This window comes from Ursus americanus, chromosome 24 (genome assembly GCF_024610735.1).
Source record: "Ursus americanus isolate L20-20 chromosome 24, mUrsAme1.1.p, whole genome shotgun sequence".
Classification (NCBI taxonomy): Eukaryota; Metazoa; Chordata; class Mammalia; order Carnivora; family Ursidae; genus Ursus; species Ursus americanus.
In genome coordinates, this window is record NC_142150.1 from 39,096,601 (window position 1) to 39,110,549 (window position 13,949).

A 13,949-nucleotide genomic window follows, 5' to 3' on the forward strand; every position below is an offset into this window, starting at 1 on the left:
CACTGACAAGGAGCGGGGTGTGGAAGACAGGGCCATGGGGCCACTAGTGGGAGATGTGAGCAGAGGAGAGACCCAGCTCAGCCTTTTCACACAAGTGACCTTGAGCAAATCACTGCAGTCCGGGAGCCCGGTTCCTGCCTCTGAACGAGGGAGGACAACGATTCTTCCTCAGGTTGTGTGGATGGGAGGGCTGGCTGGCAGAAGTCCACCCCACTTCCTACAGCTGTGTGACGCACGAGTTCTTGCTCCCTGGCCAAGCTGGCTGTCAGGACATCAGCCAAGATAGAAAGGCAGCCCGAGGCCAGGAGAGGATCTAAGAAGGGGCCTCGACGTCGTCATGGACAGCATGAGCGGGGTGGGGTGGGGTGTGCTGGCCCTTAGTCAGTCTGCAAGGAGGAAAGGGGCTCAGCATGGACTTCCCAATGTTGCCTTGGCTGGCCGCGGTGCTAGGACACGTTGGAAAGATGCTGGGACATATGGTGTCACGACAACATACATGCAGAAACACAGCCCCACACGCACGTGCGTGTGAACACACATCTGAACGAATGTGTACTCCCGGGACACCCCCTCCTTTTCCACGACTTGGGGTGGGAGAGCAGGTCGTTTTTCCCAGACTCCAGTGTCTAGCGCCTGCCCGAAGGGAGCCCTGTGAGAGGGACAGTGGGGCTGGGCATCCCTCCCGCGACGAGCGCTCGCACATCGCTGCTCTTCCCATGCACCGCGGAGCAGGCCAAGTTCCAGACCCAGACACCTGCTTGAGAATTTTCGGAGTGGCTATGAGCGCGGGGCCATCCACATGGGAGACGGGAACATGGCCCCTGCAAGCAGGGAAGGATTTTCTGTTTAAACATCAGCTGTTGGCTTTAGAAGCCCGAGCGTGTGCCTACGGACTCGTAATACTATGTTCTTTCCTACTGAGTACCTTGGATTCTTTGGAAATAAAAAGACTCTGGACCTTTATTCTCTACAGGATGGGATTTGTTGTACATCAGTCGGAATGTGTTTTTTGTTGTCGCTGTTGTTGGCAAGCCCTTGCTTGGGTCCCAAACAGAACTTGTTTGCAAAACGGTCGGCACAGTGTCAGCCTGGCTCTCCAGAATTTGTGAGTTCTGCTTCCAACTCCTGGTGCCACAGCGATTCCCCCAGAGTCGAGAGTGCATCTGTCTATGATTCCCAGTAAGTTCTTTACATCTTAAAGCAACCAGGTCAACAACCCGCTCCCCCCACCCGGCGTGTGGACAAGGTCCACACAAGGTCATCAGTTCTGTGAGGGAGAGATCGTTGAATGAAGACGTCCACACTTCTGGAAAGCAATGGTGAGCACTTCGTCACCCATCTGAGATATGTCCCCATAGGTGACACACTTTGGGTGTGAGGCCCCATCTCCTAGGGTTCTGCTCGTGCTGGGGGAGGGGATGCTGGCAACGTGGCGGGGGGGGCAGCATGGCATTTCTCACATTTCCAGCAAGAGCCACCATTCATTGAGTTCCAACTCAGTATGAGGCATTTAAAGTAATTTTGACTTATAAATTCACCACCATCCCGCTCGGTTGATGTGACTGCCCGTACCTCTCCATGCGAACACGCGGAATTTGCCCAAAGCCGGGACGTCTAAGCTCGTGCAGGCAGCAGGATTTGAGCTCAGGCTGTGTGCTTCGGGAACCGAGTTCAGGGGGCTAGTCGGCGGAGAGCCCCGAGAGCCTGCACCGACCAGGAGACGGGAAGGGCTGCTTCCAACTCTGGCATCCTCAGCCCAGCTCTGTGATTTCTGATAAGCTACTGGGCCAGTCTGCCTCGCTTCCTCCTTATCCTGTCTACATTCACAGGGTTTTTACCGGAATGGAATGTGTGGGAAAGTGCAGGAAAACGGAGAGGGCTGCTCACATGTGAGCCTCACAGCCCTGTGGGGCGATCAGAGCGATGACTTACCATCCCCCTTCTGCAGTGGAGGGAGCCGAGGCTCAGAGAGGTCCCGGGGCCTACCTTAAGCTCATCAGCATAGATCCCGTCACCTTGAGTCTGCCACGTTCTCTACTCTCCCTCCTGCTCTTGGTATGTACTAGGGTCCTGCCTCCCTAATTTGGGGTGTCCCCACCTTCTCTGGCATTGCTACTTTATCTTCCCCTCTACCCTGCCCTCCCATAGGCTGGGTCCCATCTTTCAAGCCTGGCTCTCAGCTGTCTGGTCACTAGTCCCTACCAAGGGCTGTGCTGGCCCCGCGGGAGGCGCCTTCTTTCCTGGAGATATTTCATATGTCAAAGGGTATGGGAATTTCCAGAGTCTTCAAGGCCTGAAATAGTTATTCTCAAACCTGGCTCCATGTCAGAATCTCCCGGGAGCTCTTAAAATATTCTGAGGCCCAGGCCCCACACCCAGACATTCTGATTTCATCGGTCTCGGGTTTGGACCAGGAACCAGCATGTTCTAAAAACTCCCCAGATGTCTGAAATGTACGGTCAGGGAGGGGCTGCGGGTGGAAGGAGCTGATCTGACTTTGAAAGTGTTTGTGTCTCAGTCCCGGAGATGGCTTTGGAACGTATTTCAGCTTTGACTTCACTTCTAACAGAGTGTCTTTAATATTTAAGTAATGAAAGCAAGATTCTTTCTCTAATCGTTTCATAAATTAATTAATTGAACTAGCTCTGAATGATTATCATGTTCTTACTTTCCACAGACTACTCGTTTTTTTTTTTTAAGTTTCTATTTATTTAAGTAATATTTACATCCAATGTGGGCTCAAACTCATGACCCTGAGATCAAGGGTTACACGCTCTTCCAAGTGAGCCAGCCAGGCACCCCTCTGGATTAGTCTTTTTCTTTAAGTTGAGTTTATTGAGGTGGCTAAAAAAGTGTCACTTTTTAGTGACCCCAAATGGTGTCACTTAGACTGAGTCCCCAAACTGGGGCTTAATACCCAATTTAATCGCAGTTTTTTTCTTTCCTTTCTTTTTTAAAGATTTTATTTATTTATTTATTTCGGAGAGAGCAAGGGCGGAGGGGGGGACAGAGGAGAGGAAGGGAAGGAATCTCAAGCAGACTCCCTGCTGAACACGGAGCTGGATGCGGGGCTCGATCTCATGACTTTGAGATCCTGACCTGAGCCAGAATCAAGAGTCGGATGCTCAACTGACTGAGCCACCCGGGCACCCCTCAGCCACTGTCCTTGTTGGGCTGCTCCACCTGCCCACTGTCTCAGCCCTGCAGGAAGGATGGAGCCAAGTCCCAGGCTCCTGGCGGAGGGAGCCACTGCCTTTGAGGAGCCTTCTCGCTCTGGGGCCTCCCCTCTGCTGTGGGGCCCAAAGCCCCTGCAGACTCAGGTGGTGGTGACAGGCACACGGTTCCAGGAAGGGAGGAGAGTGGAGCCGCACCGAGGGGCGCCGGGCCTGGGTGGGCCCCTCCCTTCCTTGGCGGGATCCCCGGCTCACTCCTCAGTAGTGGACGCAGTAGAGCTGGACGCTGCCACTGATTCGGAGCTCCCGCAGCCGCTCCAGGGTCTGCTGCCGCAGGCTGGTGGCCCCCAGGCCCTGCCCGTTGAGCGCCAGCTTCAGGCCTCCCTCCTGGCACAGGAGAAGCACCTGGGAAAGGCCGGGAGGGGTGTGCAGGTTTCCAGACAGACGGACGGTCCACCGCCTGCCTGTCGCCCCACCCAGCGAGCCCTCCCCTCAGGGTCACAAAGACCGGGACCACGGGGCACCTGGTGGTGGGAAAGAACAGGACTGGGGCACCCAGCTTGTCACCAGATCACTGCGACCTTCCACAAGGATCAGCCCAGCCCTGGGCCTCAGTTTCACCATCTGTGCCCATCGCCTGCCCTCGCGCACTGGTTCTCAGCCCTGGTTGCACTTGGGAGTCCTTAAAAGGGAGCTTTTTTTTTTTGATAACCCTAATGCCAGGGTCTGCTTTGATTAATTAAATCCCTTTTTTGGAAGTGGGATCGCTGGCAGCCGTAGGGAGGGTTGAGAGCCATGGCGTGGAAGTCTGCTTCTCCTGGCGGGCTCTGGCTTCCCAGCCCCACATCCTCTGCCCCCCTATCCCTAGGATGCACCCCTGTCTCCCCATGGGAATGCTGCTCTGTGCCCCGCCCCGGAGGGACCGGGCCACTTGGCTCTGACTGACCTCGAAGAATCGCTTCGGGTAGAAGAGGAAGGGGGCCGAGATCAGCTTCTTGCACCCCCAGGGTGAGATCCAGGCCAGGGTTCTGTCTGCGAAGGAAGCCCTGAGCGTCACGGGCACGTGAGCGGCCTGGTCCCGCAGGCTCAATGTGAAGCTGCTAGAAGGGGCAGAAGGGGCTCCCTGACTCCTCTGAGCCGTGGCTGCTGGATCCTGGGCTCAGGGATGGATGTGGGAGAGCAGCTGGAAGATTCGGCACCTCAGAGGGGTGGGGACACCTGAGCGAGTCTCAGGCACACCCGAGACTGAATCCCCACGTTGCCACCCACTGGCCGGAGGACCCTGGGGAGCACATTACCTTGCCTGAGCCTCCTTTTCCCCTCCTCGAGATGGGGAGCATTATATTAATAGTAACTAACATTTATTGGGTGCTATATGCTAGGTATCGCCTGAAGTGCTTTGCAAATAGCGTGGGGGTTAGAGCCAGGCTACCCGGCTTCAACCCTGCTCTGCTCTTTCCAGTCCTGTGACCTTGGGGAGGTCACTTCACGTCTCTGTGCCTCAGTTTCCTGATCTGTAGCATGGGGAGAAGAGTACCTGCCTCACCAGTCGTCCTGTGTAAAGTGCTAGAACAGCACCGGGCATGTGTAACAAATGTCACTCTCGAATACAATACCTCCCTCATAGGGCCACGGAAGGAACAAAGGAGATAATGTACGTGGAATCGAGCGAGTGCCTGGCACACAGTAGATTTCCGGAGCCCTCCCAGAAATCCTGGGCCTTGAGGTTCAGCAGCCCGTGTAACTGACGAGGACAGGAAGTCACGTGGCTGGCCCTGTCACTAGTAATAGCTGCGGGGCTTCGGGCTGGCAACAGTGCAGGGCTCCAGATTTGGGTGCCTTTCTGCTGCCTGGCACCTACCCCTCATAAGGCAGCCGGATTCTGTTTTATGTCCAGGAAGTTTCCAAAGTCACCTTTGAAACAACACCCCTTCAACTGTTGCCTGAGACCTCGGCAGGAAGCCGAGGATAAGAGCCTGATAAGAGGTGGATAAGAGCCTGATCGCTGGAAGACCGGGAGGCAAAGGGCAGGGGTAAAAGGGGGCGTTAGTGTGCCCTGGGCGGGTCTTTCAGGGACTCCAGCTGGATGTGTTCTAGGAGGATGCCGCAGACATTTTCCAGCTTTGGGAAGGAGCCAGCAAGGGCTCACCACTGGGAAGAAGCTTGGAAGGCAGGGGCCCTGGAGAGTGCACCGCACGGAGCCTCTAGCACCAGCCCATGCCCTTCCCACTGGCCTGGAACTCCTGGAGGCCTCGGTGTTCGCCCCCAACTCCCAACCCCGCAACCTCATCCCTGTCCAGCACAGCCCTGGGCCAGGTAACCGACTCCTTCCAGATGCCCTAGCGGAGCTCCGTGCTGGCTCTCAGCAGGTGCAGCCGCCCACCTGCCCGGTGCTTGCGAGGAAGGATGGAGAGGGAAGTTCGGATTTTTAATGCAGACGAATTCCCTGCCCTCCAACTCCTACTCCCTCTGTCCAATTCAAGCCACAGTCGCTTCCAGAAAACAACAGTAACAGCATTTATTGCGGGCTGGCTGAACGCCAAGTCTTGATGTTGGCGGCCTGTGGCGGAAGTGGCCCTGTAGAAATGTCCTGGCGGATCCACAGTGTTCTTCAACTTCAAAGCAATACCACGTGCCCAAACTGGGAAAGTTTATATGAAAGATGGCTTCCAGCTTCTCTTTGTAAAATAATCAGAAGGTCCGGCCTGAGTGGCTTTATGGAAATACTCTTTCCAAGTTCCCTTCCCAACCAGGGCTTCACTATTTATGTCACCTGTCCGACCTCGGAGGGCGTGTGAATTCATGGTCCCCGAGAGAGAGCAGTTAAGTCACCTGCCGCGTCCCTAATAATAACCATTCGACGTTGAGCTAGGACATGAACCTGGTGTCACGTCTCCCAAGTTTTTTGGGGGGACAGTGTTCTTTCTACCCCTGGGAACTTTTTCATTTTCCCTCTAGGACTGAGATGATCTTTCTCCTTTTATTCTGATGGGGAAACTCAGGACTCCAGCCTCAGAAAGGTGTCGTGACTTCCCCAAGACCACACAGTTTATAAGAGGCACAAGCCAGACCCCAGCCCCGCTGTGCCGGGCTTTGGAGGTTCATGCTGCCCGGGGCTGTGCTGCATGCCTGCTCCAGAATTCACAGGACCGCTCCAGAAAGAGCAGGCAGGGCAAGAGTTTAGTGAGGTCAGTGACTCCAGACAACAAAACCGAAACAGAAGAAGACAGGGCAATTCCCTTCCCTCCTGCCCCTCCACAGAGACCATTTTGATGACATTTGTCGAGCGCTTACGATGCGCCTGGCCCAGTTCTAAGCATGCAGACCACCCCCGAAGCTGGCACTAATCATTACCTCTTTTTACACACGAGGAAACTGAGGCACAGAAAGGAAAAGTAACTTCCTTGAAGGGGCACAGAGGCAGTAAGTGTCCTCAGCAGAAGTGAGACCCAGGCGACCTGGCCCAGAAAAGTCACGACATCCAACGCAATTCCAGCAAGGAAAGGAGGGAAAGAAGGAAGGAGAGGGGAGAAGGAAAAAAGGAAGGAAAAAGAAAGCGAAAGCAGCCTGGAGCCTGCAGGTTGGGGAAGCTGAGCAGGAGCGCCCCCTGTGGGAGAGGTGAGGCAGCGTCCCGGTAGTTGGTGTGTGGCTCTGAGCCCCTCCTGCCTGGCTCTGGGCCTCCCCCCGCCCCCGCCGGAAACTAGGGCACTCTGTCACCCTGGGAGGTTGAATTCTCTCTCTGGGTCTCAGCCTGAGCCCTTAAAGGACCTTTCCGGAGGCCTGAGCTGGCACCTGCGATGAGAGGCTGGTTGGCCTGACCAGAGGGACAGGCGGGGAAGGTACTCCCAGAATTGGGGCTGTCAGGGCTGCGGGGGGAGCCTGAGCACCGAGCACCGACCAGTGCTCAGTTGGTGGGACTGAGCACTGAGCACCCTTCCAACCACAAGCTCCACGATGGGGCAGCGGTGTTGGAGATGGCAGAGGGGACGCTTGTAGAGCTCGTGTTCCATCAGAGCTGCCTCTCCCTCCCTTCCATCTGGATACTCACTCCTTTGGCTCCGGCAGGACCAGCCCCCGCAGTACGATGACCTGTCCGGGCCAGAGACCCCGGGGGAGGGCACGCGAGCAGGGCAGCTCCTGTAGGAAGAGGGGAGATGACTGAGAAGGGGGGCACACAGGGGTCTGGGGAGAGCGGCTGCCCCCAGGGGAGCCCTGGGGCTGGTAAGTCGGCCTCAAGGCCCGCAGCCAAGAGGACACTCAGCTCTGCTCATTCACCAAACATCTACCGCAGGCTTCGGCTCTCCCTGGCCTTTCAGGGCTGAGCTCAGTGGCCGCCCCCCTTCCCGGGGCCCAGGAGCACCAGACACATCCCCCATTGCTGCACCCTGAACTGTAATGTCCTGTTCACCGGTCTGTCTTCCCACCAGCCTGCGAGCAACTGGAGTGCTGGGACTGGCTGGTCCCTCTATCCTAGAGCCGGCACCGGGCCTGGCACAGAAGAGTAGCAAATAATTGTATGCAGAATAAATGGAGAAAAGGTAAAACGAGGCTGGGGTTTCAGCCTGAAGCTGCCTGGCCCACTGCAGCCCGCAGGTGTCTATGAAGGAAGGGGGAAGCTTGATGCTGAGGGCATTTCCCACCAGGTGACCCAGGAGGGAGGTCACTCACCAGGCTGGGGCTCTTCAGCAGGAAAGGCTGTCAAGGGGAGAAAGAAAGAGAAAGGGGACATAGAAACCATGCGGTGTTTGTTCAGTGAAGGAAAGCTTCTCAGTATTATTATTAAGAACTGGGGGGATCTGGGGCTTGTCTCTCTCAAACGCAACACAGGTGAACGGTTAGAGTCCCGGGGGGCCCCTCTTGGATTCAGCAGACACTAGGTCTGGAAGAACGGGGAAGAACAGGACAGAGGGTCTGGCATTCACTTATTGTGTGGCCTTGGGCCTCATCTGTCCCCCTGTCCTGCGGGCTGACCCTGGCTGCCTCTGCCGGTTGCTGAGGACAGAAAGCTGCAACTTGGCAGGATCTTCCGATAGGAGTCCTGGGGCTCTGCCCATCCTGGGCAGCAAGCCCACCCCGTCCATCTTCCCAAGCTGGCCCCAGCTCGGGCTGCCAGAGGAGAATCCAGGCTTGCCAGCTACCGGGGGTTGGGGGTGGGGGACAGGATCCATGGCAACTGCCCAGTGAGGGAAGGGCAGCTGGCTTTCGCCAACTTGGGCGGCAGCCCCGTGACCAGCAGGTCCAGCCGGGGGAGATGGGAGCCCCGGTGGCTCAGCTAGTGTGGCCGGAACCACAAGGGACAACCTTGCTCCCTGGAGACTCACGTATCCAACCGGGTACTCGCTGCCGCCCTCTGCAAACGGCTGTCAGGAAAGAGGAAAAGCATCACGAGGGGTTCAGGCCCGCTGCAGGCCCTGTGAGTCATTCCCGGAGCTCCCGCCCCCTGCCCTTGCCCGGGAGGTGGGCAGAGGCTCGCTTTGGTAGCTCCTCATTCTCCCTGGAAGCCTTGCCGGCCGTTCTCAAGCCTGGCATTTGAACATGCGGATTCCTAGGCCCCTCCTCACACGTGCTGATCTGAAGGTCTGGTGGCGGGTCCTAGAAATCTGCACTTTTAATAAGGTGCTCTGGGGCGAATGACAGAGCTAGCTGCTGTTTGGGCCCCATGGCTCCAGGTGCGCAAGCGGGTCACCTCCTGGCCATTGCTCTCAGGTCCCCTTCGGTGGGCACCCTCTCCACCCCACTCGTATCCCACAACTTGCTGGATCCCCTCCACCTTGGGTAAAACGAGTGTGACAGGGCCTGCCTGGGGCGGCGGAGTGGGGGGTCCTGGGCCCGCCCAGGCACCAGGGGAAGACAGGGGCCGTTGCCACTCAGGGAACTCACGCTGATGTTCAGGAATCCAACGGCCTCCACCAGGATGTCACCAAATATGCCCAGGGTGTCCACACGAGACAGCGGGAGCCGGTAGCGGTAGTGGAGAAAGTGTTGTCCGTTCACACTCACCTGGAAGGACGGACAGACAGACAGCTCAGCAGCACTGAATCCGCACTAACGTGCCTGGCGTCGCTGGGCGCTCTGACCTGAAATGTCCCTCGTTTCACTTCAGACCCACTCTGAGAGGCAGGCACGTTGGACAGACGAGGTGCCCAAGGCTTGGGGAGCTTCCGGGACCTTCCCAAAGTTGCCCAGCTGGCCTTGGAACCAAAGCCCCTGTCACTCTCCCTCTGCCCCTGCCATGGCACTTCCCCGCACCATCCCTCTGCAGCAGCCTCAGCCCCAGGAGAGGAAATGGGGGTTCAGGAGGCCGATGACCCCCTCCCCCCTCCCCCCACTGCCTGCTCCCACCAGCTCCCCTTTCCCCTGGAGAGGTCGAGGTCCTGGCATCTTCCTGGCAGGAGTTCCCATCCACGGAGAAAGGCTTGAAGTGGAGGTCTCTGTCCCTGCGCCCCGCCCCCCTCCACTGAGGCCCAGAGATGGGGAGGATGTGAGGATCCGCCCCATGAGGACCTACCTAGCGGATATTTAGGGGCTAGAACAGAGCCCAGCATATTGCAGGCGCTCTTGAAGAGCTTGCTAGGACGATGGCAGTGGGGGCCTCCCCAGGGCCAGGCGCGGGAGACCTTTCTTGCCACCCCGGGTCCCAGGCCACGTGGGCCCCGGGCAGCTTGGGACGGGGCTGGGCGGCTGCTCTGTCCTCTCGGTTCTCAGGCTCTCCCGGGGGTGACACCCCTCCTCAACAGTGACGTGGGGATTTCGGCAGAAGGAAGGAGCAGTGGAGGGATGCAGGTCCTAGACACAGACGCCCATCCCTTCCCCTCACCTTCATCTCTTCATTTCCGAAGAGAAAGAGGATGAGGAAGGGCGCCCCTCTCTGCAGGGGCAGGCGGGGCCACCGGGCCTCAGCCTGCCAGCGCTCCAAGCGCAGGGTGTTGCAGATGACATGCGGCTTGCTGGTGTGGAAGCGCGGGTTGAAATGGATGGCGATATCCGGCCGGGGGTGCAGGCTGCAGCCGCACTGAAAGTCCACCTGGAACCTGGTGAGAGGTGCTCTCGAAGGGGCACCCCTGGTCGGGAACCCCGAGACCCCGAAGGCAGAGAGGAGCCTCCAGCTCGATGCCGCTGGGGCTGAGCTCCAGCTCCCGCGCGGAGCACCCCCTTACCTGTGTGCCTTTAGAGGGACCACTCCCTGTAGCATGACCATCTTGCCCACACGCAGGCCACCGAAAATTGTCGTGACATAAGGAACCACCTGAACAAGGGGAGAAAACTAGCCATATGCGGCTGGAGAATAGGTCTTACGAGGGAGCCCCGTGCCAGGTGGGCAGGTGGGGAGGGAAGAACAAGAAAACTCCACTCTCCTGCCCCAAACAGAAAACGTCCTGATGGGGAAATATTGGGGTTCTCTTCCACCTTCTCCCCTTTCCCAGACTCTCACATGTCAAAGCCACATTGCCCTGGGGAAGCCAAGTTCAGCTCCATCGCCCACTTAGAACACCAGCCCTGCCCCTCTCCCTAGCTCCTTGGGCTCTGTGAGACTGGCCCTGGCCTCCAGAAGCCTGGTATCAAGATCCTGAGGACTGTTTACTGGCTGGAGCCCAGGAACTGGGGGGGGGCGGGGAGGTGGGCAGAAGGCTGGACAAGTTGGGACCCTGATACGGACGCCTGGAGAGACACCCAACAATGGCCCTGCCTACCTTCCCAGGCTCACCTCGCCCCACACAGAAGCTGTGCCCAATTCCTAAAGCGCAACACACAGGTTTACAGCTCCCTGCCTTTTCGGGGCGCTTCCTCTGCTCTCCCTCGGCTCTGTAAGATCCAACTGGACTTTCAACGTCCTCTGACACCTTCTCCAAGCGCTGCCTGCTACGGTGACTGCGTTTTTCCTTCCCTCCCCTGTGTTCCCAGGACACTTCACTGGCCCGGCTAGCTTGGCCATTGGCGGGCTCACGGGGAGACCAGGGGGCTGGCTGTTTCTGCTGGAGGCACAGGCCACTCAGAGCGGAAGCCCTGCCTTTCCCTTCTGTGCTCAGCGCCTGGCCTGGCACAGCGTGGGCTCTGCATAGGTGTTTGCGGAACGATTGTGCACGTGTCCCAGGTGTATACAGGTCGGCATAACACAAGACTGCCTTCCACGTGTTGTCTGAACCATCTAGAAGGAGCTGAGCCCCAACAGTGCTGCCCTCTAGGTAGGAGCTCGCAGCCTGCAAAGCGAGGAGGGGCTGCAACCTGGGCAGCTGCTTCGCCCCATTACTCAGGCACCTGGGGAGGTGCCGGAGCTCCTGGCTGTCTGAGGGCCCACAGCTCAGCCAGGCTCAGCACCTCAGTCCCTCCCACTTCCCAGGCTCTAGGACTGGCTGGTAATATTTGTGGAGCTGATGCAGCTCTCCTGGAGGGAGAGGGCCAAGTCAAGAGAAAGTGATAATTAGTGTTCATTAATGAGAGGGCAGAATACACTGGGCATTCAGCCTCCTGTAAAGCAAGGCCAGACTTTGGAAAATCCGCGTGAGGGGAACCCACACCCAGCCCCTCGTTGGAGGTTCCAAGCTGACTCTCTTCCAGGCTGGAGATGAGACCACCCAAGATGCTCAGTGCCCCCCCCCAAGGATACTACACAGTAGCCCCGGATCCTCCCAGCCCCCCGCCAGGCATTAGCAGCACAGCTCTGACTCCAGGCTCTATTACTTTTAAAATGTAAGGACCCTGTGAGCCCATCATTCTCACCCAGGTGGGAATTAGCTGTTCAGCCACTCCGCTAAGCTCAGGAGGGCCTTCCAGGTCCATGAGCAGGTGTCGGGGGAGCCGGGTCCAAGACCCAAGGCCTCTCCACCCACCGCCTGGGAGGAGTCTGGGTCCAGCTGGAGTGGGGGAGCGGTGGGGGGGCCTGAGACCTGGAGGTTCCAGACCAGAGTGGCTGCTCACCGGGTGGAAGACTGGCGGCTGCAGGATGAAGGGGTCAGGAAGTGGGTCCAGTTTTTCTCCAGGTGACATGGGGCGTGGAGCGCCTCCAACTCAGCCTGCAGATCCAGATTCCAGGAGCCCTGGCCCTGCCCCCACTGGCCGGACTTGCCTTTCCCAGCCAGGATCTGAGGGGCCAGGGCAGCAGCTCCCCCAGCTGTTCGCCTCACCTGCGCCCAGCAGGGTCCCAGTGCCCCTTGCAGCAGGCGTGAGAGGCAGGTCTGGGCAGCGGTCCGCCCCTGGTCCACACCCCAGATCCGGTCCCACCAGCTGGCCTGGGTCTGTCAGCAGAAATCCGGGTCCAGGAGCCAGAAGCTTGAACTAAGCAACTAACTAACCAGCACCCCGGCCTCCGGCTGCACTTGGATCTGAAGCACGGAGCTGTTGCAGAGGGAGGTTAGAGGCAGGCTCTTTTAGGGCCTGCAAGGGTTTGTGGTTTCCTGGGCTCCCATCGGAGCCCTCCCCAGTCAGAGGCCCCAGTGGTGGCACGCGTGGGCAGGTCCCAGGAGAAGCCCCGCCCCAGTTGCTTGGATATCATGGGGTGGCTTCTGGTTCCTGACTCCACTTCCCACCTGAGAGATTTTCATTCCCCTGTCTTCCCTGCCCGTTCCCCCACTTTTCTCCCTTTTGCATGATTTCTAGTCCCCTGAGGCTCCATTTCCCCTTTAGCTAAAAATGCCAGGGCCCAGCTACAGTCACCAGAAAGGAGGTCGAAGATGGTGAGGAAGGGGCAGGAAGAGAGGAGCGCCCCCCACCCCGGAGGCTCAGAAGAGGCAGCGAGGTTCAGTGGGCCATATACTCCACCCTGAAGGTGACCCGAGTTCTCGCTCAGCCTCTGCTCTAACATGCTGTGTGCCCTGGGCCAAGTCACTTGCCCTCTCTGTGACTCCCTTTGCTCATCTCTGTATTGAGAGGGTGACTCCAGAAGAGTGTCTTCACAGGAGGTCTGTGTTGGGGGTGGGCCCAGGTATCTGCCTTTTAATCAAGATCCCCCAGGATTCTTTGGACTAGCGTCGCTCCAATTCTGGCTCAAATTCCAGTAAAGCCTTGCCTTTAAAAGGCAGCACAGGGGCGCCTGGGTAGCGCAGTCGTTAAGCGTCTGCCTTCGGCTCAGGGCGTGATCCCGGCGTTCTGGGATCAAGTCCCACATCGGGCTCCTCCGCTGGGAGCCTGCTTCTTCCTCTCCCACTCCCCCTGCTGTGCTCCCTCTCTCGCTGGCTGTCTCTGTCAAATAAATAAATAAAATCTTAAAAAAAATAAAAGGCAGCACAACCCCTCAACTTTATCCTGATTTGGGAGGTCCCAGGATCCGAGCACCCTGTCAGACTTGGAGGCAGGGAATTCCTGGCAGCACTCCAGGCTGGACAAAGGCTCCAAGGCCTGGGGAGCTGAGGGAAGAATAAGGCTGCTCTGATGGCCAGGCAGGTGCAGGGTCAGCTCTGGGGAAAAGCATCTGAGCCGGGCCTTCTCAAGTGTGGCATCAGTGAGGCCTGGAAGCTTGTTAGAAATGTGTCCTTCTGGGCCCCACCCCAGACCTAGGAAAGAGGAACCTCTCTGGCAGGGGGGGCCCAGGAATCTGCATTTTCCCATACTCCCCAGGTGATTCTGATGCATATCGGTGTTTGAGAAGCACTCACTGACTTAGGCTTTAATGGGCAGGGCTTGGGGTGCAGACCCAGGAAGTTTGCTCAGATCTTGCTGGGTAGGAGGAGCTGGGCTGCAGATGGTGCTCTGTTTGGGGAAATTCGATCTCAGTCCCTTCAGACACAATAATCTACATACCACGGAGGAGAAACCAAGGTGGAGAATCCCGTTGGGCAAGGC

General features: G+C 57.9%; 1 protein-coding gene across 5 annotated transcripts; it reads right to left on the reverse strand.

Annotated features, from left to right (window-relative positions):
* Positions 1-2,732: 2,732 nt before the first annotated feature.
* Positions 2,733-13,334, reverse strand: LOC148107890 (galectin-12-like). Of its 5 annotated transcripts, none has more exons than XM_087854972.1 (9): positions 12,296-13,327; positions 10,331-10,419; positions 9,991-10,204; positions 9,054-9,173; positions 8,495-8,533; positions 7,842-7,868; positions 7,222-7,310; positions 4,120-4,273; positions 2,733-3,578 (listed from the first exon to the last, which is right to left on the reverse strand). In XM_087854972.1, exons 2-9 carry the CDS (start codon positions 10,369-10,371, stop codon positions 3,432-3,434), a joined length of 831 nt encoding a protein of 276 aa, XP_087711098.1. In that variant the 5' UTR covers positions 10,372-10,419; positions 12,296-13,327; the 3' UTR covers positions 2,733-3,431. The 5 variants fall into 5 exon arrangements, with proteins under 5 accessions (XP_087711098.1, XP_087711094.1, XP_087711093.1 ...); XM_087854968.1 differs by having other exon boundaries at positions 4,120-4,270; positions 12,090-12,720; XM_087854967.1 differs by having other exon boundaries at positions 12,090-12,717.
* Between the last annotated feature and the right edge of the window lie 615 nt (positions 13,335-13,949).